This window comes from Rattus norvegicus, chromosome 8 (assembly GCF_021556685.1).
Source record: "Rattus norvegicus strain SHRSP/BbbUtx chromosome 8, alternate assembly SHRSP_T2T, whole genome shotgun sequence".
Taxonomy (NCBI): Eukaryota; Metazoa; Chordata; class Mammalia; order Rodentia; family Muridae; genus Rattus; species Rattus norvegicus.
This window is the reverse complement of record NC_141541.1, coordinates 95,812,995-95,838,628: the sequence shown is the minus strand read 5'-3', so window position 1 is coordinate 95,838,628 and position 25,634 is coordinate 95,812,995. Positions and strand designations below refer to the sequence as shown.

At 40.2% G+C, this 25,634-nt stretch overlaps 1 protein-coding gene across 7 annotated transcripts in view; it reads right to left on the bottom strand.

The window, feature by feature from the left end:
• Cyb5r4 (cytochrome b5 reductase 4) overlaps nucleotides 1–25,634 on the bottom strand; it is a 68,330-nt gene that overhangs the window by 7,407 nt on the left and 35,289 nt on the right. For 3 of the 7 annotated variants that reach the window (NM_133427.3, XM_087560268.1, XM_087560271.1), the window contains 9 exon segments: nucleotides 5,035–5,121; nucleotides 5,425–5,575; nucleotides 7,160–7,312; nucleotides 8,477–8,617; nucleotides 19,836–19,958; nucleotides 20,995–21,027; nucleotides 22,095–22,188; nucleotides 23,460–23,517; nucleotides 25,043–25,103. In NM_133427.3, coding sequence (NP_596918.3) covers nucleotides 5,035–5,121; nucleotides 5,425–5,575; nucleotides 7,160–7,312; nucleotides 8,477–8,617; nucleotides 19,836–19,958; nucleotides 20,995–21,027; nucleotides 22,095–22,188; nucleotides 23,460–23,517; nucleotides 25,043–25,103 — 901 coding nt within the window. 7 annotated transcript variants of the gene reach the window in all.

The window sequence follows — 25,634 nt, the reverse complement described above, 5'->3', positions numbered from 1 at the left end:
GCCAGATTCTTTTTTTTTTCTCTATTATAGTTTTTTTTCTCTACTACAGTGGAAGACTAAGGGCATTATCAATATCAAATGATGTTGCTGGCTGGGACACACTCTGGGCTAGGTACTTTTGTCAAAAAGTCTTCACAGCCCAAGAACACTTTCCCCACCTGACTCTTCAGCTCTTTATTCCTGAGTACTTAGTGGAGTAGAGAAGAAATTCTCACCATGCCATACCACACGGGCTGGTTAAATAAACCATGGTATATTCACATGAACACAGTGCTATTATTATTAAAAACCATGGCAAAATACATGGCTTTCTAGCCCACACTTCTGGCATTTTAAAGTCATTCCTGGCCTTTAATAACTACATGTCAGTAGTCACTCCTCCAATTGTAACCACCAAAAAAACCAACCAAACAAAAAAACCCAAACAACAACAACAAGAAAAACAACAACCAAAAATCAAGCAAACGAACCCTCCAGGGGCTAGAGAAATGGTTCAGCAGTTAAGAACTGCTTCCTGCTTTTACAGAGAACCCCATTCTTTTCCCAGTACCTACACAGCGGTTCACAACCATCTGTTACTCCAATCCTAGGGAATCTAATGCCTTCTGGCCTCTTTGGGCACCAGGCAATGTATGTGGTACACATATATATATAAAAGAAAAGCACTTATACATATAAAATAAAAATAAATAAATCTTTAAAAATGTAACAACAAAATCCATCTCCAAACAGAAGTGTCCTTGAAGACAATTGATGGGGGAGAGCCAGGTTGATAGAATATATTCTATGATCAGATACACTAAGCAGAAGTTGCCAAACGTACAGTCAGTATGACTATAGTGCCTTCAAAATAAAAGTAAAAAAAGGGTGTGTGTGTGTACATACATATACATATGACAGAGTATAAAGATATAGGTTATAAAATTTATTGCTCTTTGGGAAGTAGAAACTTCAGCAATTTTTTTTGTTATTATCTGCTACATTTTCTATGTAAGCATGTACCAACTTCATAAGTATAAGGAAAAAAAATCACACCAACAAGTGGTGCTCATGGAAAGAATGTACCACTTACCCTTCTATCTAAAGCAGCAGTTGGTGACCCCCAACCATGAAATTATTTTCATGGCTACCTCATATCTGTAATTTTGCTACTGTTATGAATCATAATGTAAATAAATGATATGCAGGATGGTATGACTTCCAAAGAGGTTAAGAACTACTGTTCTAAAGAAGAGTGTTGACATGAAAAATGAGTGCTTTGAACCTGTCACCAGGACTGCCCCACTCCTGATAATCTCATACTATGGAAGAACCCAGAGCCACTGCACTCTGCTACTGATGGGGAGGGTGGGGCTGTGCTACAGCAGAGGCACACAGTTCACAATGATACACACTAGAGAAACAGTAAAATTCAACTCAGAGTTCAGTTCTACACAGCAATCAGCTGATTCACCTCTGTCATTTGCCCACTGTTGTTCTCCTTTTCTCCAGCCCCTCCACAAGACACAGACACAGACACAGACACAGACACACACACACACACACACACACACACACACACACACACACACAGAAAGAGACAGACAGACAGACAGACAGGCAGAGGCAGAGGCAGAGGCAGAGGCAGAGAGAGAGGTGCAAGATTCATAATGTTACTAATTAAATCCCTATTTCTTGGAGCTTGTAATTAGGTGCAATCACACATCTGGGTAGCACCCAAGTAAGAAGACATAATTTTTGTTCAAATCTCATTCTTAGCATGAAAACTGGATTGAAATAGAAAAGAGAAATTCTAAGTGATGAAATTAAAGAGGCTTATTTTCTAGACTGCATGCCAAAATAAGCTCATACAAGGCCTTGTTCTGGTGTGGCCTGGTGTAGGCATTTAGCAGATAAGATGCTCACATATATACATTGAGTAAACATGATCATTCTGGGGAAGGCACCTCAATTCAAGGCTGCACCTACTCTGTGGAGAATAAACCACCTCTGTTCTATTCTGCAGATAGAAAGCAGAAGCCTTGGTGGACTGAGTAACATGCCAGAGGTCACAAGGTGAATATGTTCATTTCATTAGTGATACCATCTAGAGAAACCCTGAGCACAATAGCATGACCCCTGAAGGTGACACTATTAGATCCCATGCCAGCCCTGGTGTCCAGCCTTCCCATCCTTTCTTGTTCCACAGAAGACTGAATGGAAATCTACAACCTAATTCTACAGGATACTTAACTCTGAACTACATAATTTCAGAAATTTAAAGTTTTTCAAATTGCAACAATTTAAGCAAAGGGAATACATTCAGCCTCCAAAACCATGACTAATACAGGTGACCCAAGGAAGCACTGTGGGAGGAAATAACAGACATCCACTACACTGCATCTGAGCTCCCATTTTCTATATAGGACACTATCACCCAGGCCACCCAGAAGCCCTGAGGGTGAGGGGTCTTCTTTTCTGGAAAGTCTCAGACTATAGGGAAGCTGCTGACAAACATTCCATATCCAACTACAGACTGTGATCATAGGGAGGGCTCTGACCTGAGCACATGTTTATAAAAGACCATCCTAAAACACAGTTAGAAGTCAAGACACACACACACACACACACACACACACACACACACACACAAACACAGACACACACACACAGACACACACACACACAGACACAGAGACACAGACACAGACACACACACACACACACATACAGTCACAGACACACAGACACAGACACACACACACACACACGGGGAGGGGAGAGAGGGTGGGGGAGAATGAGATGGCACAGAGGCAGAGAAGGTCAACTATCAGAGGAAGCTGAAGCCTTAGAGAAATAAGCGCCTTGGCAAAAGGGGTGCAGAGAGGCAGAAAAGGGACAGAGGGGGTCAAAGCGGCACCTGCCACAACACTGTTCTGAGCACATTGCGAGGATCACTCAGCTGCTGAGTAGCTATGGCAGGAAAACCCCAAATCCTCAGTACTGTAGTCTAAGCAACCAACAACCCAGTCAGGAAGGCCAGACTAAAAGGCACTCCATTTGCACAGGTACAATGTTCCTTCCTAATAGCAGTTGATCAAAATTAACTCCTGTAACAAAGTTAGTGCTTAACTGTTGAAATCTCTTAAATTTTATAAAACTTCTCTTTAAGGATTTAATACTTCTGCCAAAAATTTACTAGAAACATTTATTAATGTTAATGCCTACCTGTAGCCAGTCTTTTGCTACTTTTTGGGTTTTCTGTCTTCCACCCATTTAACCCCTTACACTAGAGAAAAGAGGGTAGAGAGGAGAGAAAGGAAAGAGTCCCTGAATAAAGTCAGGGGTCAGAGATGGGGGTGACAGTATCATTAGACTATTTCCTGCTGATTAGGGGCATTGAGTTCCCTTGAGACAAATTTAGTCTTCACCATCAGGATATCTAATTTCTTGTTTTCTCTTTAAGAATGGCTACTTAACAACCACAACCAAAAACCCACCCCACTTTTGTGGCCATAGAAGTTATATACCCTCTGAAAAGTCTCCAGAATTCCAAATATCATACAATTGCAGAAACTATCTGTAGCTGGCAAAAATCACACCCCTGCTAAGGCGAGAGGTACATCATCATCAGCTGCTGGGGACAGCCTGAAGCAGCCCCGTACTTCATACCTGGGATTAAAATGAAACCACATTCTTTTATTTCTGTTTTAAAGACACCAAAACTCCAAATTGTCACTATACCTACCTATATCTGTTTAAAGTCTTTTAAATGTTTGTAAAATGTGAGTTCTAATAAGACAAACCATTCTCTCCTTCCGGGGGTGGGGCTCTAACCCATTCTAAACACACCAGAGACGGCTTCCCAGTTCCCAAAGCATTTACATGGTCTTCCCCAAACCTCCCCGCTGTTTAGCAAAGCAAGCAGAATAAGCACCTCTTTGACTCTGAATATAAACACCAAACCATGAAGGTGAGCAATTTTTAAAGAAGAGTTCAAGTGATAGCCTTTTTTTTAATTAAGAAAATTAATATTTTTATTTTCTATAAATGAGTGTTTTACCTGTGTGCACATATATCTATCATGTGGTGCCTGTGAAGATCAGTAGAGGACACTGGATACCCTGAACCAGAATTATGGATGGCTGCAAGCCACCATGTTAATCTCTGCAGCAGCCACAAGGCTCTTACTCACTGAATCATCTCTCCTGCCCCTGAAGCAGTATGGTTTAAAGCCGAGGACATGGAACTAGTGTTTGTTCTACACTACTCTTGGCCAATGTTTCCCAGTGCAAGAGCTTGGAACTAGGCCATCTGTATTTCTTGAACTCATTCTCAGCTGCCTCAGCAGAATAAATATGCCCAAGTGAAGGCTTTAGCCAGGTTAAAAACAGTAGTGCTCCAAGGGTAAGCATGCTCAGGTCACAGTCTTGACTTATGAGCTACTCACTGAAGGAGACAGGATGTAGGAAGTAACAGAGAGCAGAGCAAAGACCCCCTTTATTACTGACAGCCCAGGACCATGAGTGAGCCCTTAGGGATGGTGGCATCTAAGAGTGTTCAGGCTTTTCAAGGACTGGAAATTTTATTTTGATGAGACTATATCAACATAAGTAATCACCTCAGATATTCTATGCAACTTAGAAAGTCCTGGCAATCTTAGAAACAGACAACATCAAAATGTTCTAGAAAGTACAGTAGTCCATCTAGCTCAATATTCTTGAATCTGTACTGCTTTCAGTTGTCTGCTACGCTGTTGTTCTTTCAATGACATAAGGTCCTGCTGTGCTATTCTTTCTCCCTGAGTTCATGTTGACAAGATTTGTTTTCTATGGATAATACCAGCGTAAGAAGAAAACTAGCAATAAGGCTATTAATACGCACTAATTCAATCAACTCAAACTGAAGTCAGTCTGCCGACAATGTGAGACACGCCTCTCCTGATCAGCACTCGGGTACTAGAGGACCTGAGAAGCCCCACGACAGTCAACAGTGCTTCAGCCATCGCATTACATTACATACAAACACTTAAACTGGAGTTAACAGGTGCAATACCTTTTATCTTTTAATGCCAATTTCTCTAGCTGGCATCTCCAAATTATGTCATCCTCTGTTTTATTGAAGAACATTAACTTCACCTTCCTTAAAAGGGAGAAAAAGGAAAGCTCATATTACATAAGTCACTATGACATTTAAGAAATGTACAAGTAGGAACATTCGAAGTGAACCTGGCGAATGTTTTAGGTAATGCACATTATAAAACCATGAAATGAGAGTGAAGTACTAATGTACTGAGTAGGCGAGGAGGAGGAGAATGGCAGATGATCGATCACTCGGGCCATTCTAGTAACTGCCAACCTCAGTGAACTGCCCATGTACATACGATGGATGCCCTGCCCTCAAAACCTCCCAAATAACAGTGACAATAACAGTAAGGGAACATACCTGAGACTGGACATGTGAGTTAAAGCGTGATTCAGTACAGTAACCATTGGTGTGAAGCCTGTTCCGGCTGCCAATAAAAAGAGATCTTCCACTTCCTGGAGTTTGGAAACTTTAAAATTGCCCTCAGGACCACTTACAGAAACAAAATCTCCTAAAGAAATCAACAAAAGAAACAAAATCAGAAAAATGAAACAAGAAACCTGGAAGGGAAACAGGGACAGAGCACTGGAAGTGACAGGGTTGACCTGTGACTGCCACCTCTACTGAAGGAGAGGAGCTGCAGAGGCAGTCACCAGATACCCAACTACATCAGATTAAGGAGTAATTAATACAAGGTTGACAGAGTATAGATATTTGCTATACACACTGGTTAGTAACCACAGGATCAAGCTTAGCAGGAGAGAAATTCGAAGCAAATGTATTCTAAGGCCTTACATTCAAAGTGTCGTGAATCTCTCTAGTAAGCTTTGGACAGATGGACCAACTGAAACAAGATGAGCCATTATGAGTTTAATTCCTAGGAAAACAGCAAGATCAGAAACCAACTGTGTGTGGGCAGTGGTAAAATGAGTGTCCAGTCTCTGTGGTATCTGGCTGACAGACAGTTCATACATACCTCTCTCATAAAAACACTGCCATTCAGAAATCTCCAATGCAATTTGAAAAATAAAAATAACCAAACCTGTTCATTATTTTGACTTATTTTAAATACTGTATTTTAAAATGTTTGGGTGCTTATAATTTCCACCACAGGATAATAACAGTAGTTTAAGGGGCAACCATACTATAGGTGGATTTCTAAGTCGACTTTCAGAAGTAACATAAAGACCTCAGTGACAGGCTGTCCTGTGTGAGCTGATGCAGAGAGAAAGGACATTTCTGCCATTAAGGGAGGAAAAAAATCAAAATGAGATGGAGAAAACGATAAAACACAGAGAAAGGATTAGAAACAAGAAGGAAAGATTTTGACTCTTCGGAGACATTACAATGTGTTACCCAGCCTTTCAAGGTCCACTTCCTGGCAGCCTAGTGTGTGCCAACTGTCATGCTAGGTCCTGAGACAGCTTCTATCTGTAAGTGTCAATCGTACAAATAAGGTGTGTGCTTACAACCCTTATCACAAAGCACGAGTAACTGTTACTGATTCAGAGGAGAAGGGTGGCTTCATAGTTGAAGGGCCACTTTGTTGAGTCTTTAAAGGAAGGAAATAGCAAAGGAAGGGCTGATAGGCAACCAGATGAGGCTCCAATAGGAACCTAAGAAGGAGGATAACAAACTGGGGTTTCAAGGACGTCCTTGTCAGCCTTGTAGGGGAATGGGCAGCACAACTAAAGCTGATCCACCAGAGGCTTCAAAACTGGGGAACAACAAAAGTCAGTCTATTTTCAGAGGAGCTTGGAGAAGTTACAGGAAAATGCAGATGAAGAGAAAGACACCAGTTAAAGCCATGTGTGAGAGTTTGGTTAGAGGGCAAAACAGAAAGGATGAAGGCTTGCTTTCAGAAGGGGGGAGGAAAGATGACATCAAATGTGGCTGACTGGATGGAGAGAATGAGCAAGTCTCAAGAGAAGGTCAGAGATGAACAGAGATGCTGCAAATAATAAAGAAGGAGGACATGGAGCACAAGACACAGAGAGGACGACTTCCACTGCTGACATACTTAACAGACCCCACATGAGACTGCAGGGCCTCCATCCAGTCCATAGCACAAGGCTACAAAGGCAGCATTACTAACCAATCTGAAGACGATCAAGTTCTGGCGTGAAGAGTCCAGCAGGATAGATTTTGATCAAAAAGTAGATGTACTTATTTGGGGAAAGAACTGGTTCTTTAAAATCTGAGAGTAAGGACTCAGACACGGGTGTATATGGCTTTACTATTTCTGCACCTGGAAAAAATCAAAACAAAGAAAAGCATAATACTTAAAGCTCTTAATGAAGATAAAAATACAATCTTAGGATGCTATCAGGATGTGCACAAAAGTAATGTACACACACCTCTAATGAGATATTCCATACTTACATTTACACAATCTCAAGGCCATAATTAACAAGCCAGTGGTTAACCCTTATATAAAGTCTCTTATTGTTTACTAGGTAGAGTCTATAATAATGAATCTAGATAAGTGTATGAGCTTTGTAATGGGCTACAATAAAGTGGCATCAAATTTTTCCATGGAAATAATAAAGACAGAAAATTCCAATATAAGCCACATATTTAGTAACAGTAAGTGGTCACCAACAAGATCACTAGGAAAAGAAAGGAAACATTTCACCTTAATTTTATATATTTTGAATTGTTTTAATGTTCTAAAATTATTATTTTGGCAGCTAAATGAAAGGAACAATAATCCTATTATCTCATAGGATGTATTACTTTTTAAAAGCAAAATGAAAGTACATGATACAGATTTTACCAGATTCCAGAGGAAATTTATACTTGTCTCCAATTGGCTCATATGGAACCTAAAACTATTGGTTAAAAACCATGCCAAGGAAGACAGTACTCATGCACAGCGATCTGCTATCAGTGAAGAAGAGAAATAGCTAACAGAGCCATCACAGAACACCACCTCTGCCAAATCTCTGAAGGGAATCTGCAAGATGGAGCACTGCAAACACAGGCTCAAGGAAGGACTCTGCAGCTTCAAGAGGCCAAGAAAGTGGTGGCTATCAGTAAGAATAGGAGCAATTTGGACAAGTAAATGAAATTTAGGATGAATTAACAGTGAAAACCCATTCACACAACGAGGAGCACAGTTGTGAGCTTCGTGTACTAGTAGCACATAAGGAAACTAAGTACCATCACCCCCTTGTTCTGAATTGTATCGGTTCAATCTCACAAATGGTGGCAGCCTGGGAGCTACCGATAGCACATGCCTGTTTCTAGTGGACTCCCTCCTTCCCACTGGAGCAGGCTGCACCCGCTGCTCAGCAGCACAGACACAGTTGGACATTTGCTCCATCCACAAACCCGGAAGTTTCCCGACATTAAAGCCTGGTGCCAGAAAGCCAGTAACGGCCCAGCCCCGCCTGAGCCTCCATTTCCTTACCTGTGACACTGAGCTTGAGGTAAACATGTTGCCCAACTGGCACCTGAAGGTGAGTACTGGGAGGCAGCATCAGACAGAAGAGCCTTGTGTCATGAGTAACGTCTTCCTTGGAAATTAACTGGCACTGTCTATAGTACAAGCCTGCAAAGCAGTGCAAGAAGGTCACTAAGGGAAAGCCCACACTCCATCTCTGCTCTTTGAGAACTCCAACCTCACTAAAATGCCCAACAGTTCTAAAACCCACTAACGTTACAAGGCTACTTTCTATTTCATTTTCTAAGATATTTTATAAACATATAAACACACCTATGATTTGAAAAAAGAATACTATCATAATTTAATACTAAAATGAGTATTACTTTTCTTCATACCTGTTTAAAAAAATGTCTCAAGACACTAATATCTAACTTCTTCTTAAACTTAGTTTGTAAGTAACTCTATTTTAGGCTTTATATTTACAATGATGGCAGTTTTACATGTGAAAAATATCCGATACAGATCTCTACATTCTCAAGCTTTTTCCTTTCCAGTGAAGAAATTTGGAAAGCTGAGTATTTGGATTTAACAGAATTATCACTGTTCAACAGGGTTAGCGACACACTCTGATAAAAGAAAGAAAATGTGTATTACGTCTATGCTTGTATACATGAATCGTATTTACATATGAATAATAAAACATCTTACCTGTCTAAATTATTAAACAAAAATAGATGAAGGCAATAGATTTATGCCATACACTGACTTCAGTAAAAAAAATCAAGTATTTCTATAAATACTGAAAATACTTTAATAGCCATGCTTCTAAAATACTTTATACTACACAAAACAATTAACATTAAAGACTTGGCTATAGGAATTCTAAAAGCACTGTCATTTATAAATTCTCTTTTGATTATAGTTTACCCCTAAAGATTGATCATCATCTATTTCCTTTCTCAGAAAACAGTACATACAGAAAGAGAACTGATCAGTAACAGTCAGCCTACTCAGTATCTTCTTTCTCGCTCTCTCTCTCATCTCAGTATTTAACTAGGTATGGAAAGATTTACTCCAGATCATAGGACGCAAAAGCCACCAAATCTAGCAATCAATGTTTAATAGAAAACTAGAATTCATGAACAACTTTCAGAAATACTTTTGGCCAAAATTAAATCAATTCTCATTTTCCTGTGGCTCCCAAAGACCCTGTCATCCAATCTTTCCACCGGTTACCCTGGTAACTCAGGAGTGTGCATGCATACGGTGGTCTCCTCACTGATCCTCACTAATGCTGAGATCTGGTTACAGCTAGGAATATCATTCTAAAATCATCCTGGAAGGCCTAACTCTGAACCAATGACAGGCTCAAATGACAAAGCTCCCAACAGGTGAAATGAAAGTTCAAACTGTCTCTTTATCCCTTTCTCTAAACCAGTGGCTCTCAACCTATGGGTATCAACCCTTTCGGGATTCGAAAGATCCTTTCTTCATAAAGGCCACCTAAGATGATCAGAAAACAGTTATTTAGACTACAATTCATAATGGCAGCAAAATTAGTTATTAAGTAGAAAAGAAAGTAATTTTATGATTGGGGCCACCACAACATAAGAAGCTGTATTAAAGGGTCACAGCACTGAGAAGGTTGAGAGCCGCTGCTCTAGACCTTTCTTGGACCTCAAATAGAGAATGCAATGAAAGGCTCAGATGCTGAATGCCTAAATAGTCAACAATTATACAGCAGACAAAAACTGCCACATGTAATATGTTCTGTGTTGCATCTTGAAAACACATGACTTTTTCTTAGACCATGACACAGTGCGATAGCTGGGGCCTGCAGCCCTAGTCTGCCCTCTTTTCTTTCTTCATCGTCACCTGTCACCAAGTAGGTTTACACAGAGATATATACATGAACCTAGGTGTTCAAGTTCACCCAAGTTCTTCCATCAGCAGTCCTGGGTACGCTTGGGCTATAACTGGATGTGGGACCTCTAGGCAGGGAATCTTGAGGTTTCAGATCCTGGGAGGATGGTGTTGAAGAACAGAAGGCAAAGTCCAGGCATCCAGTTCTTAGCCATGTCTATTCCTGCTGTGAGGGAATGGTATGACTAAATGGAAGACCAGCCTTATGTGCTCCCCAAGTGAGAAACCCTTCCTTTCTTCCCTTCCAAGTGAGGTGCCTTCTTGCCCAGGCCTAAGGGACAGTTTGATGAAAACTGTTCATCACTGACTTGCCAATTTCTACACTGGCCACGTGGATTTACCATAGTAAGTGTACCTCTCTTCAACTATGAAACGCACTAGGGAATGTGGTTACTGTGACTTCCAGACTTTCATGTGAAGAGTATGGAGACAGTGTTCTTGCCATTCAACCCTACTGAAATAATTTCACCATTAAACTTACAAACAGCAGGCACAGTTTCACATGTACTTCTTCAATATAGGTCCTACAACTTATAAAGGAAACTAAGACTTCATCTTGCAGTAGTCCTGTGAGGTCGGGCAGATAGGATGAAGTGCATGGAGTCTGGAGCAGCGAGCTGCAGGGCAGAGCCGATGGTACAGACTACTTCTGTGGACAACAGTGTGTCTCACCTGTCAAGCTCTTGGCTTCCTAAGAACTGATGATGACTGAAGGAAATGTGCAGGTGAGACTAATATAAGATAGTAAAACAAAAACTTCTGATCCAGGTACCTAACCTTTTTTTATAAAGTATATATAATGTTTTTTATAAAGTATATATAATGTTGGCATATTCAAGGTTATACTAAAGTACAAAAATTAAATGATAACTAACGATTTTTTCACCTAACATTAAAAATAAGTTATATTTTTCATTCTTAAAAGTAGGATTTCACAAAGCTAAAACAGAAAACACCAGCAAGTCTCCAAGAGAGGGCAAACAGAAGCAACTCTGTATTAAGGGTCTGTACTACCTCAGTCAAGGCTACTTCTTACCCTTAACAAACTTTTAAACCGCTAAGTCAATCTTATTTTCCCTGGTGGGAACGGAGCCCAACATAAGTTTAAAAGTTTGCCTAAAGTCACAAGGCAGTTGGCCAAGATGGGAGACACGAGATGGACCGTGAAGTTATTAGCTATCCAACCGTGATAGGCCTTCGCAAGACGTCTGTGACCAGAGCACATGGTTTAGTGCCTTCCCAAGTGTGAAAAGGTAAAGATTTACAGATTGTCCTCCAGTCTGTGACTTCATCCTACTCTGACCACACAGTCCCAAAGCATTCTTTATCCAGTTACCTAAATATTTTCTCATCTCCTAATTTATAATCTTTGATCATTCATTCCTAACAATAACATCTTGAACCAATGTAGGACTTCCAATTGTTACACATTTAAAAATGAAGTTTATAGAAAATAACTCAAAATATACTAACACAAACTATTTAAAATATAGAAATACCTAAATGTGCCCATGCCCAAAACACCCATATCCTAAAGTATGCAGCACAAAACACTGCTGTCAGAACTTGACCTGTCCTATAGCAGTGGTCAGGCCAGCTTCACCTTCTGTGTCTGTGTCTAAGGAAGTGACCAATGAGAAGTGAGCCTGACTGCAGGGCACAGTGTCCTGAAGAGATGAGAACAAATTATTCACACGTCATAAATGCTTATTAGAATTTGGAGACTGATAAAATAACTCATTTACAAGGTCATCAGCACATACTGAAGCAACAAAGGATAAAGTCTTTATGTACACTTTAACAAGAATTCAGTTACCGAATATATTCTGCTGCTAATTATTCAGCTTTTCCGTTAATTTTGAAAAGGCTTCATTTAACTTCTCATAGTAGTATAGTGTCAGTACATTACATCAAGTCTTTCACACATAACAGGAATATAATCACAATGAATCTTTAAACACAAAGAATACAAGTGTTATTGGCACATACCAATTAACACATTAGGGTAAAACATGATGAAAAAGAATGTTCAAGACTGAAAATTTTCATATATGATTTAAAAATTAGCACTATTAAATTGATTCCTCTTTAACTAGTATTGTTTAAAAATATATACCTGTCTGGTTTTCTAAATGGCAGTGACAAACTGGGTCTTAAAAAATACTCCCAAAGCCTACTAAATGTTTTACTATTGCAAATAGTAAACGAGAACTGATTCCTTCAGTTATGGCTTTATATTTAAATACTGGCCTTAAACTATGATGGGGGAGGCTTTCTTGAAGGCTCAATTTAACAGGACCTCAGAAACAGAACTCTGTAACAAGACTGTCACTAATCTGAGTTCGTCTATGCCCTCCCATGTTAACAGCTCTGTACTAAAGTGCTTAAGTCCTTTCAGTCCTGACTGGAAGTCAGTCTTGTTTCACACTGTAACACAGCAGGAGTTTCTAACTTACACATTGTCTCATCAATTTGTATTGTGCTGATTTCATATTCAGGCAATTCTCATAGAAAGGGAAACAGGCTAGCAAGATACAAAACATAGCCAATTTACCTTACAAAGAACAGCTTTCACCAGCTAAGAGATGAAAACACGGGACATGTATCACAGAATTTACTCATTTCCAGTAACTATGAATGTTTTCAAGGTGGCAGAAAAACATGGATGAACAGGCCCGGGCTGGGGGCTGCAGGGCCCATGTCTGAGAGAAATGTCTGCTCACCATGTTCTAACAAGCATCTTGACAGGTGTACACTCCATGGTACATACATTTCAGCCGCTAAGAAGCCCCAGTGAAACTAGCACAAAATATCAGCAATTTCATATAGTTCAACCGGAATTTAAGGTGTGTATGTTTGTGTATACATGCACAGGTTAATCTAAAGGCTCTCACACTGCTGTTGACATATCAAAATTATGACATGATTAAAAATATTTTTGCCTAATACCAGTTTTCTGGGTTATTTATTGACAGATCTTTAAATCTTCCCTTATCTGGTGATCAAAGTCTCTACATTATCTAAGCAAGTAAATAAAATTTGAGATTAGATGAATGTCCATATACATGTACATGCACATACGTACTACTATTCATTCATAATCCTCATTCTGGGGAAGAAATTGCAGTCAGAAGTACCACATAATTGAAACCATTAGCAACTGCATTTGGAGTAAAGGTGAACAATCGAATATTTTTCCTTCTCTGATTCATGCGTTTGACTACATCTGAATCTTTGATGGCCATAAATATTTGACATGAGAACACATTGTACTAGAGATTTTTAACTTACATGATTGTTTTCAGACTAAAATTCTTTTACCTAAGAAACATTCTAATCTTAAAAAGTCAGTAATTTTAATTAACACATAACAAAAACTTAGAACCATATGGTGATTGCCTTGTAAATGCAAGGTGGACTGACAGCAAGTCAGTAATACATTGGCAAGATGAGAATTCAGCGGCACTACAGTCTAGATCATGATTTAAGAAAAGGAAAAGCAAAGCAGAGACTGTCTTTGCTCATTTGTCACTAAACACTGAGCTATTTCCACAGCAATAAATCTACTGTGCACCTCACCCAGCTCCAATGTCATGCAGGAACATGGCTGAAACTTTCCCCACTTGATTTCCCTCTCCTTTCCCCTGCCTTTCCCTTTCTCTCACTTCCTTTCTTCCTTTTTTAAAACTCAAGCCTCTCTTTTGAGAGCAGATTCTGTTTATTTTTTATTGGATTTTTAAAATTTACATTTCAAATGTTATCCCATCACAGTTTTCCACCCACAAACCCCCTATCCCATCCCTTCACTTGCTTCTGTGAGAATGTTCCCCAACCACCCACCCCTTGCCGCCCTGACATTCCCCTACATTAGGGCACTGAGCCTTGGCAGGATATGCTACATATGCAGCTGGAGCCAGGGGCCTGTCCTGTGCACACTTTGGATGGTGGTTTAGTCCCTGGGAGCTCTGGCTGGTTGGTATTATTGTTCTTATGGGATTTCAAACCCCTTCAGCTCCTTCAATCCTTTCTCTAACTCCTCCATTAGGGACCCTGCACTCAGTTCAGTGATTGGCTGCAAGCATCCACCTCTGTATTTGTCATGCTCTGGCAGAGCCTCTCAGAAGATAGCTCTATCAGGCTCCTATCAGCATGCACTTCTTGGCATCATTGCTTATTGTCTGGGTTTGGTGGCTGTATGTATATGGGCTAGATCCCCAGGTAAGGCAATCTCTGGATGGCCTTTCCTTCAGTTTCTGCTCAAAACTTTGTCTCCATATTTCCTCTTGTGAATTTTTTTTGTTCCCCCTTCTAAGAAAGACTGAAGCATCTGCACTTCGGTCATCCTTCTTGAGCTTCATGTAGTCTGTGGATTGTATCTTGGGTAATTCAAGCATTTGGGCTAATATCCACTTAATGATTGCACACCAAGTGTGTTTTTCTTTGATTGGGTTACCTCACTCAGGATATTTTCCAGTTCCATCCATTTGCCTATGAATTTCATGAAGTCATTGTTTTTAATAGCTGAGTAGTACTTCATTGTGTAGATGTACCACATTTTCTGTATCCATTCCTGTTGAGGGACATCTGGTTTCTTTCCAGCTTTTGGCTATTATAAATAAGGCTGCTATGAACATAGTGGAGCGTGTGTCCTTGTTATTTGTTGGAGCATCTTTTGGGTATATGCCCAGGAGTGGTATAGCTGGGTCCTCAGGTAGTTCAATGTCCAATTTTCTGAGGAACCTCCAGACTGATTTCCAGAGTGGTCGTACCAGCTTGCAATCCCACCAACAATGGAGGAGTGTTCCTCTTTCTCCACATTCTCACAAGCATCTGTTGTCACCTGAGTTTTTTAATCTTAGCCATTCTGACTGGTGTGAGGTGGAATCTTGGGGTTGTTTGATTTGCATTTCCCTCATGACTAAGGATATTGAACATTTCTTTAGGTGCTTCACGACCATTCGATATTCATCAGTTGAGAATTCTTTGTTTAGTTCTGTACCCCATTTTTAATAGGGTTATTTGAGCCTCTGGAGTCTAACTTCTTGAGTTCTTTGTATATATTGAATATTAGCCCTCTATCAGATGTAGTATTGGTAAAGATCTTTTCACAATCTGTTGGATATCATTTTGTCCTAATGACAGTGTCCTTTGCCTAGCAATTTTATGAAGTTCCATTTGTCAATTCTTGATCTTAGAGCATACGCCATTTGTGTTCAGTTCAGAAAATTTGCCCCAGTGCCCATATGTAAACTAATAGAAGAAAAAGTGGGGAAGCTTTATTTTTTTTTAATGGTGCCTCAGTATAGCGGAATTTCCCCCTAATAAATAAAGATTACAAGAAACCAATCATTGGGCAAGGAGGTGGGACTTCTGGGTCAGGGTGAGGAAAAGGGAACACAGGAGAAAGAAATGTGCTTTTGGATTACGGGAGCAAGGCAGACACAATGTAGGAAGCCAAAAGCTGTTAGTTCAAGTGGCAGATCCACTAGGATCTGCCACCAGATAATTTCTAACATAGAATAGTTTATAAAATTAGGATGCTAGATTCTGCACCCAGGGATTATGCTAACTGTGATTCTAAACTAAGATTATGTGGTGTTTTCCTTCATGCAGCATCTCACTGGGTTCCAGGGAAAGGTAACTGTGGCAGGGTGTGGGTGTGCAAGAAGTACACCCCAGCCAGCCTCAGGAATTTGGGAGTGTGGGGCAGATGTGGCAATAGCCAGCCGTGGGAACTTAGTGAGTGGGGTGGAGAGAGCGATTTTGGAGCTCTGAGCCAGAGGGCCAGCTTGGGTGGGTCAGGCTTTGGCTAAAAGAAATAATGCGGTCTTGGCTTGTCTGCTGGGCTGGAAAGACCGAGATCACTGGCCAGTCTGTCTGCCGCTGCCAAGCCAGCACCAACATGGGTTGCCTTTTTATATTTCATGCTACAGCTCAGGACTAAAGGAAACTTACAGCAGGGATAAAAGCTCACAGAACACCTCAGGAAATTACAGGGAAAAACAGTTCAATGACAGTCATTCATCTCTAAACAGGACAGCCTCCACTTTCAGTACCACTGATTTTGACTAGGCTTGTATCTGGCTGGCTAGGCCTTTTCGATTGCTAGGTAGCCGGATAATTCTGAGCACCAGGCTTCATCCTCTTAGTAGCTCTTTTCACTTGTAGTGACTAGTTCCTGGACACGGTTGGTTTGCTGGATCAGGTCATGTCACCATGTTATGTGCTCTTCCCACCCCACACCACAAGGCTCACATCACACCTCCTGCTGTGGCAAAATCAATCGGTTTAAATATCCCCTCTACATCCTGTAAAATAGCTGGTACAGAACAGCCAGTGATGGATGTACACCTCTCCATCCTCCGAAGACTGTTGCTTTTGTGAAAGCTATGGATCCTGCTGTCAAAACACTTAAGTCTACTTTCTTCAGTCATTTAAGGTCAAATTCATCCATCTGTTCACTTGAGGCTCCCTTAAAATGTGTTGTGTTTAGTCTACATAACTCATTCTTGTTGGCTTATTTCTTCATAAAAGTTCATCTTACTCTTGTATATATTCTCGTTCCTTCCTTGGAATATCATTTCTGCTTCTGTTTCATAGCATGGTGGCTAAATCAGCCTTCAACATATGACATCATTCAAAATCAGACTATCTGATACAAATACAAATTAATATAAATTATATTTAAAATTGAGGAATAATAATATAATAATAACAACAACAACAATAAAAAAGACACTGGCCTTTGCCTCTAATTTCTGATACAGAGCCCCTACAGCCATAAGAGCCATAAGAAGTTGGACTTCAACTCTAATTCTGGAAGTCTTTGTAATTTTCTCGTGATGGGTATATCTGAAACAGAACACCAAATCTCTTGGAATGTCCTGGGAGATAGAATCTTTTGTTCTAAAGGGACAACTCTTACTCGATTCTGTACTGACTCTGGATGGGGCCTGAATGTTGAACTGATCAACAATGGCCAATGACATTGTATGTCATGCTTATGTAAAGAAGTCTCTACAGGAACCCCCTAAGGTAGAGCTTAGCAAGCCTAAAAAGACTGTTGGACACATATGGTGCTTGGAGATGGGGGCAGAACTACAGAAGGTATAGAAGCTCCACCCCTCTTCTTACAAGACTCTGTACCCTTTAAAATAAATGCATGAATAGAAATGCTTGTCTGAATTCTGTGAATCACTCTAGCACTTTTTTCAAAAAACCCAAATGAACTCTGATGTCAGTTTGTTAAAGGTACAGAACCTGGGATCTACAATGCGCACCTGAAGTCTGGGAGAGTTTTGTGGAACAGAGCCCTTAAACTGTGGGGCCTGCACGAGCTTCACTTAGTATCGGAATTGATACCCAGTTGGGGTCTCTAGGTAAGTGGTTGTTGATGGGGAGAAATCTCCACATATTTTTAATGACCAGAGAAGTACTCTGTATTGAATCATTAGAGTAGAAAAATTAATTTGGCTTTCCATAGCTTGCAATAACTTCAAATATTAAAAAAGATGGTTAGGTGAATACAAGGACCTACTATCTGACCCCACTAAATGGCTGCAATAGGCTACATAGGTTGTTTGTTGCATAAATCCACAGGACAGAAAGGAGAGATAAAATATTAAGTGATGGGAACCCATGAAGCAAGAAGATGACTCACCAAGCAGACCTGAGAAAGTGGAATCCTAAGCCAGAAATCTAAGCAGCGGCAGACTGGCATGTTTTTTCAAAAGAAGTATTTTTTTATTTTGTGTATATAAGTACATTATAGATGCCTTTGGATACACCAGAAGACGACACTGGATCCCATTTACAGATGGTGGTTGCTGGGAATTGAACTCAGGACCTGTGGGAGAGCAGTCAGTGCTCCTAACCACTGAGCCATCTCTCCAGTCCCCTCTAGACTGGCACTTTTTTAAAATAGAAAACCTCTAATACCTTGAGGTTAGCAGACTCTGTCACCTCTAGTATTAGAGTCAAGGCAGAATAAAAAGTTTCTTGTTAAGTGTGTTTAAGAGACTAAGATGCTCTGTCACCCCAGTAAGCTCTTTACTAGTTAGCACAACCATGCAATGGGCCCTCTCTAATCTGAATAAAACCACACACACTAGCTCTCCAGAGAAGCTGCATGGGGTCTGTGAATCAGGCATACTCTAGACCAAACTGTGTCCTCTCACTTACAGCAATGGAAGTATAACACCCACTACCTTGTAAGGTGACTACATTTGGAGATGGAGTCTTTTAAAAGTACTTAAGTTAAAGTAAGGGCAATAGGTGTCCCTTTCTTTCTAAGTCTTCTAAACCTACCTTAGCAATTTCTTTTTTTTTTTTTTTTTTTTTTTTTTGGTTCTTTTTTTCCGGAGCTGGGGACCGAACCCAGGGCCTTGCGCTTCCTAGGTAAGCGCTCTACCACTGAGCTAAATCCCCAGCCCCTCTACCACTGAGCTAAATTCCCAGCCCCACCTTAGCACTTTCTAAGAGTGAGGCCCTTTGAAGAAAAGAAAAGCTAAAATACACACAGACACAAGGGTCAAGTAGGCCTCAGATTTGTCTAATTCTGCCAATACTGTGTGTGAACTGACTCAAAAAAAATCCCACAACTAAGAGAAAACGAATTTCTGATCTTAAGCCACATGGTGAGCAGTCATTACAGTATCTTAAGTAACTAAAATAGTATTCTAGGAAAAGAAAAGAAATAGAAAACAGAAAACAAAAAACAAAAACAGGGGTAAGAAAGGGATGAGGCTAAGGCACAATTAGAGAATTGCAGCTTTCTTTGCACACAAAGCTTCCAGAAGACAGTGTGTAAGAGACAATACTGTTCCCTCCAGTGGCTCACAAATCCTGGCATCAGACTTACCCTCAGAGAAAAACTCAGCTGTACAGGGAACACACTGGAGCAAGCCCAGCCCTTCACATACAGCTGTTAATCAGCTGAGACATGAGCAGACCCTTGAGAATCAGAAATATCAAAGACAGCATCTGGTATGAAACATCAACCCAAAGGACAAACAAGACTGTGAGACAGACAGGTCACAGAGGGGCAAAAAGAAACCACTGGAACGCCATCTGTTACTCTTTACAAAGATGGACTAGTGGGATAGCTCAGTGGTTAAACGCACTTGCAGCCAAACCTGACAACCTGTATTTGATCCCGAGGACTTAATGGTAGAAGAGAACCAGCTCCTGCAAACTGTCCCCTGACGTCCACATGCAGGCCATCGTGTATGAATCTCACAACACACACACACACACACACACACACACACACTCACACACACTCACACACACTCACACACACACTCACACACACTCACACACACACACTCACAACACACACATACACACTCACACAAACACACACACTCACACACACACACACATACACACACATACTCACATACTCACACAAACACACACACCTTTAAAAGAAAACACGAGGAATGAGAGTACTGCATACCTGTATCTTTCTTTGGAATAAAAGAATCATGTTTCTCCAGGGGATCACCAAGACATTTCCAAGAAACAGTTTCTTTCTTTTGTAGGACAATCTCTATTTTTCCAACATTCTCAATAACCCGTACTGAAATGAAGAGAAATTCCATTTGTTTCATAAGCATTTAAATGTGAGATTTTATTTTAAAACCAACCATTTTCATACAGTCACACTGTATAATCTAGTACTATTACATAATGATGCTGATAATTAGTAGAAAAATAAGATTTTGTTCACTTAGTAAAATTGGCTTTTATTTTATTTGATGTTAAATCAGTTTGTTTTAGATTTAGATTGGTTTCTTTCAAACCAACTTATCAAGGCCAGATACTGTATGTGTAGCTTTCAAAGGAACATAGATATAGTCATGGACACTGATCTAGCCAACAGCTTGAAACACATGTCACACTGAATAAACCCATAAAGCCAAATTTGATGTATTCCCTTCTCCTATCTTTAGTTAAAGCTCAGAAGTCTATATACATGAATTTAGAACAACGCTGAGCCTAAAAACAGAAGAGCAGACTCAGCAGTCAGCACCTAGGAGGGACATGAGAGTCCATGGGAATCTCTGAGAGCTGACAACCTTCTAGACGTTTTTCTTCCTTTCTTAGTGACTAGAGCAGCTCCATGTGTGGGGCCAATACTAAAACGTGGACTTCTGGGCCCTAACTTAAGTCTGTCGAGGTGACTGTGCTTTTAAAGTTGTAACACACAAAGTACTTTTGCTCAGCCGCTCGGTGTGTATTCTTCCACACTGTGAACCCAGCATCCACTGGACTATGATTCGATGAAGAGTGTTCCTGACTGTGTGCCTACGAGTTGCATGTGAGGAGCAGGGCAGAAAGGAATCATAGAAAGAAGACAGGAATACTTCTAAGGGAGAAAAAAAGAGAAAAATAAAGAGATAAGAAGAGCAAGGGAAAAGAATAGGAAAAAGCAGAAACCAGCGTGTCCTTTAAAATTAATGTATTTTCTGACATGAAAATAGTAAGAAAAATCACATAAAGGCCTGGATTTTCTTTCTTCTTTCTTCCTATGAGTGAGTGAGTGAGTGTGTGTGTGTGTGTGTGTATCTATGCATCTACATATGCATAATTTGTTTCTGGTTTTTAGTACTTACCAGAAAAATTTTCTTGAACTTCATGGCTTAACCCTAAGATTATTGACAAAAAAAAGTTTATCATTACCACTAAAATTCAATTCACAAAAATCAGTCTACACCTGTAAGAACATTTTAAATGTACTCTTCCAAAATGCAAAGGACTAGAAAAATGAGAGACTAAAAGAAAATGAATGCTCTAAATTACTTAAAAGTTCTTCCATTTTCCCTATCTGTTCCTGTTAACTGAGGGGTGAAAATCAACATCGCAAGCCTGCAGCCTGCACTAGTGCTTGCCCTGCAACCCGACACCCCAAACTCCTCCCCTGGAATCCATACAGGTAAGGGTAGAAAGGAGAGGACAGGATCAGCAACACTCTAACTTCCATACATGCTATGTCATAGCACTTACACACACACATCAGGCACACACACAACAATTTGTTTTAAAACATTAATATGTGCTTGCTATTGTTTGGGGGATATCTGTGTGTGTCATGTCTATTTTCTAACTACAAATAGGTCATAGTCAGAAGCGGAGAAACAATGAAATCCTAGACTCAAATTCATTGTAACTGAGGAGCAGATTCAACATTTCATATCTTTGGTTCCAGACTTCAGTGCTGAGTTCTGACAGACCGAAACCAACAGGGCTTATCTCTGGGCTGTGAGGAGATGGGCAACTGAGGGACACAATATGAACTTGTAGCCCAGGTTCTTTGGTCTCTGCCTTTTACCTCCTGTGGCAGAGCTGGTAAGGATGGGGCATCCCAGTAAGAATGTTCAGATGGTGACCAGAGGTTTATAGATATCAAGTATGAGAATCTTATAAAGGCAGGCTAGTGTTTTATGATTCATTCTGACCACATCTGATTGCTTAAAGTCGGGGCTCTGTCATGCAATGGACAGCACAGTAGACTTCTAATTGCTTAAACTTGGAAAAGGGATCATGCTGCAATTTTTATTAGCACAAAGGAAAGCAGTATCTATAAAAGAACCAGAAATGACACCCCAAAGCAACAACAGCAAACAAAATATTACAGCATTCTCAACTGCAGAGCATGCTATTGCCTTAATGAAAGGAAGCAAGCTGTTCCCATTCATGAGAATGAGGTCCTCACCAATATGTATAAGATAAGAATGATCCTTGATGACTGCTTCTGCTCTCAAGGAGTCATCCTGGAGGTCAACGATTACTGAGTCTAAATTGATATTCTTAAAAGGAAGTAAAAACAGGAAGTTTAATTAAAGCATGAGAACTGACCTTGCACAACCCCATTTGTGGGGTGGTGAGTGATGTTTTCATGTACTGCTTTACAGATCTCCAAGCAACATAACTATTACTCCTGGTTCTCATTTCTCTCATCCAAGGCAATTCCTACCCTTCTATGAACATCACTGTAATTCTACAAAGGTACATGTGCTCTGTTCAGTATCTACCACGGCCCTTCTCTTGAAGTCATGAACCCTGAGACTATATGTACAACATCTATTAGTTGCTCAAGAGTATTTTTTGAAAAATAATGCAGTAAAAGATAAAAATATGACCGAGAAATCAAAATCTTTAGTTATCTTCATTTTAGTTTTCCACTCTGTGATGCTGTAGAAGTGCATAACCCACTAACCTCAGCTATGGGTTACTCAGGGAGCGTCTTAGACATCTTTAGTGTCTACGTAGACTTAGTAAAGTGTGTGGCACTTACTACTTATACCCTGCATTGACTACACTATCCTGAAGTAGTCTCCCCTTTCCTTGGTCACTGCACTTTAAACCCCACGGGAATACAGAGTAGATCCCAGCTTCTCTGGGCCTACTCTCTTGGTTTTAGACTGTTGGATGAGGAAACAAGAGCTAGAGGTAAGAGCAGGCAGGACTAGTGGTGTCCTGGGCCAACTCGGCTGTTATCAGGCAGAGGTTGGTCACTCCAGCAGTGTCCAAATCACCACTACAGGAGAGAGGAGGCCCTTGCTCAGATGAGGCTCTGTACTTCCATAAAAGTAGTCTGAACTCTTAAAAATCCCAGGGATTTTCTTTAGATTGCCTTTAGATCCACAAGGCTCAAATGTGGAAGCTCATCAGGCATTGGACTATGTGGCTGAAAACATCTAACAGTGCCTCGTACGGAAGAGGTGCCACTCAAAGACCCCATAAATGAATGAGCTCCTAACCTTTGTTACACAGGGGCTCCTGAGGGCCACAAACAGTTCAAACATAGCAGGTCTCAGCGGTATAATCTCTCTACTCTCACAAGATGTAATCTTAAGTTAACTAGAAAGCACAAACAATGCTAAATAGGTTTAAAGGCTACACAGCATATCCGCTGGCAGGAGCCTAAGTTCCAAACGCACATTAATCCTTCTTTGTAAAATGGGGAGAACAGTGCTTTCTACCTTGGGGTTGTTGTGGAGAATAAATAGGTTAATATAAGAAAAGATAGTAGAAAAGGAGCTCATATAAATAAACCCAACTAATTCTTACTACTTACCTTCTGCTTGGTGTATATAACAATGGTCACTGAAGACTCTGTTTGGAACCAATCATAGCTGTAAGACAGCAGGAGGGAAAATACTCAGAATGATGTGCAAGAACACATGAAGTCAATCAATGTTTAAAGTCCACACTGAGAGATGTATTTCTCCAGGTAAAACTCTTGTCTAAATGGTGGTCTTAACATGTTGCAGTTATCACAATATAGCTGATATCTACTTCCAACTTTAAATATCTATATGTCCGCATATCTGAATAATGGGCAAAATAAAGGTTATATATTTTTCTACTAAAATCTTTCAGAGTAATTAACAGAATACATACATGTGTTGTTAAGGAGCATGAAGAAATCTGTATGCTTATCACCGTTTTTCTCTATAAAGAAAATATCACTACTAAAGAAATTCATTCTTTAAAAGAACAAAAAGAAAGAAATTCATTCTTGAGCTGGGAAGATGGCTCAGTAGTAAAAAATGCTTGCTGAATAAACGTGAGGACATGAGTTCAAATCGAAACAGCCCCATAAAGCCTGATGCAGGACTGCACATCTGTAATCCCAGTGCTCCTGTGACAAAGCAAGACAGAGGCAGAAGAATCCCTGAAAGCTCACCACCAGCTGCCTTTGGCATATGTGGCAGCAAAGGACCGGAAAAAAGATCCTGTTTCAAACAAGGTAGAAGGTGGGGACCCATGTCAAGGTTGTCAAAACCTTCACACATACACCATGGCACATGTGTACACACACAATTTTTAAAAAGAAATCCTTCGTCACTGCAATGGGTCAGTAATGAAAGTTAGGGTAAAGCTGACCCAGTCAATACTGATTACCTATGTACAGAGTCACGTGGAGGCATTCTTAGTCCCTGAACAAAACTGTCCACAAACTTATTTAACACCATATACAGCAGGGTGCTTCTGTTGGAGCAACAAAGACCAGTGGAGGGGAAAAAGGATAACAAAAGAGAAGCTTGAGTGCCTCTAGGCACCACGAACAAACATTTGGTATCAATCGGTCAGGAAAATTAGTGTTTAAAACATTTTAAAGTATTTCCATTAAATTTTTTTAAAAAACTCCAAAATAGGTTTGAATACTAAGATAAATGGTGGCATGGTTATGTAATCAAATACAAAAAAAGCAAAAAATGCTTTCACAGAATACTGACAACAGATACTGCTCATAGGCAAGACCATAACGGTAATTCAAATAGTGTGGAAAGGTAGTGCATAAATCAGTAAAGCGCAATGTTAGGCATCTATGTCTAAGGCTAATGGGGTTACAACTGCTTTTCCTGTTTCTATGTTTTCTAAACTTTCTACTCTGAATATATATTTTATCATCAGAAAAAACAATTAAGATAGTGTTTTAAAGTGGTTAAAATGGATCCAACTTTGGCTACCTAAAATCTGTTTATGGAGCAGCTCCCTCTGCCCCTGCATCTATGACATCTATGAGGTGCAGCAGTTTGCTCGCTCAGCAAGACTGACTGGCAGTGTGCAGTAAACTGGCCCTTTGGTTATCTTCCTATGCTTGTGCGCTTGTGTAGAACTGCTCTCACTCTGAAATGTAAAAAGAGTGCGTACCTTGGAGAACTGGGGCCTTCCCTGGGCAGTGTGTCTGTCACTTGGCTCTTGGGAAGCATGCCTTCACAAAAACAAAACAAAACAGTAATTTATCTACATCACACTTGATTCTTTACATACATACATACAAACATACATACATACATACATACATACATACATACATACGGGATATAAGTAACAAATGTGCAACTAAATGCATTTTCCTAAGGCAGAGAGTCCCTTGTCACCAGCATGTTCTTTAATGTGCTTTCTAAAAGCTTGCCCTCTCCCAATGGTAGCCACTCCTACGACTTATGACACCAGACTAGTTTTACATTGATGGACATGTATCAATGGCACTATTTACTATACAGAGAAGGGACCCTAAGACACGGTGTCCTTTGGTCAGGCTTCTTTGTCTACCCTTATACACATTCCAGTTCTAATGAGTCAGACCTGCCACAGCACAAAGGAGATCAATTCCAGATAAAATCAAGACAGCAGCACAGGGATACAGCTTATGAGAAGAGAGCAATGCTAAACTAACAGAATCTATCCTGAGTTCAACATGTGCAAAAAGAAACCATAAAACAATCTTACATGCTATACT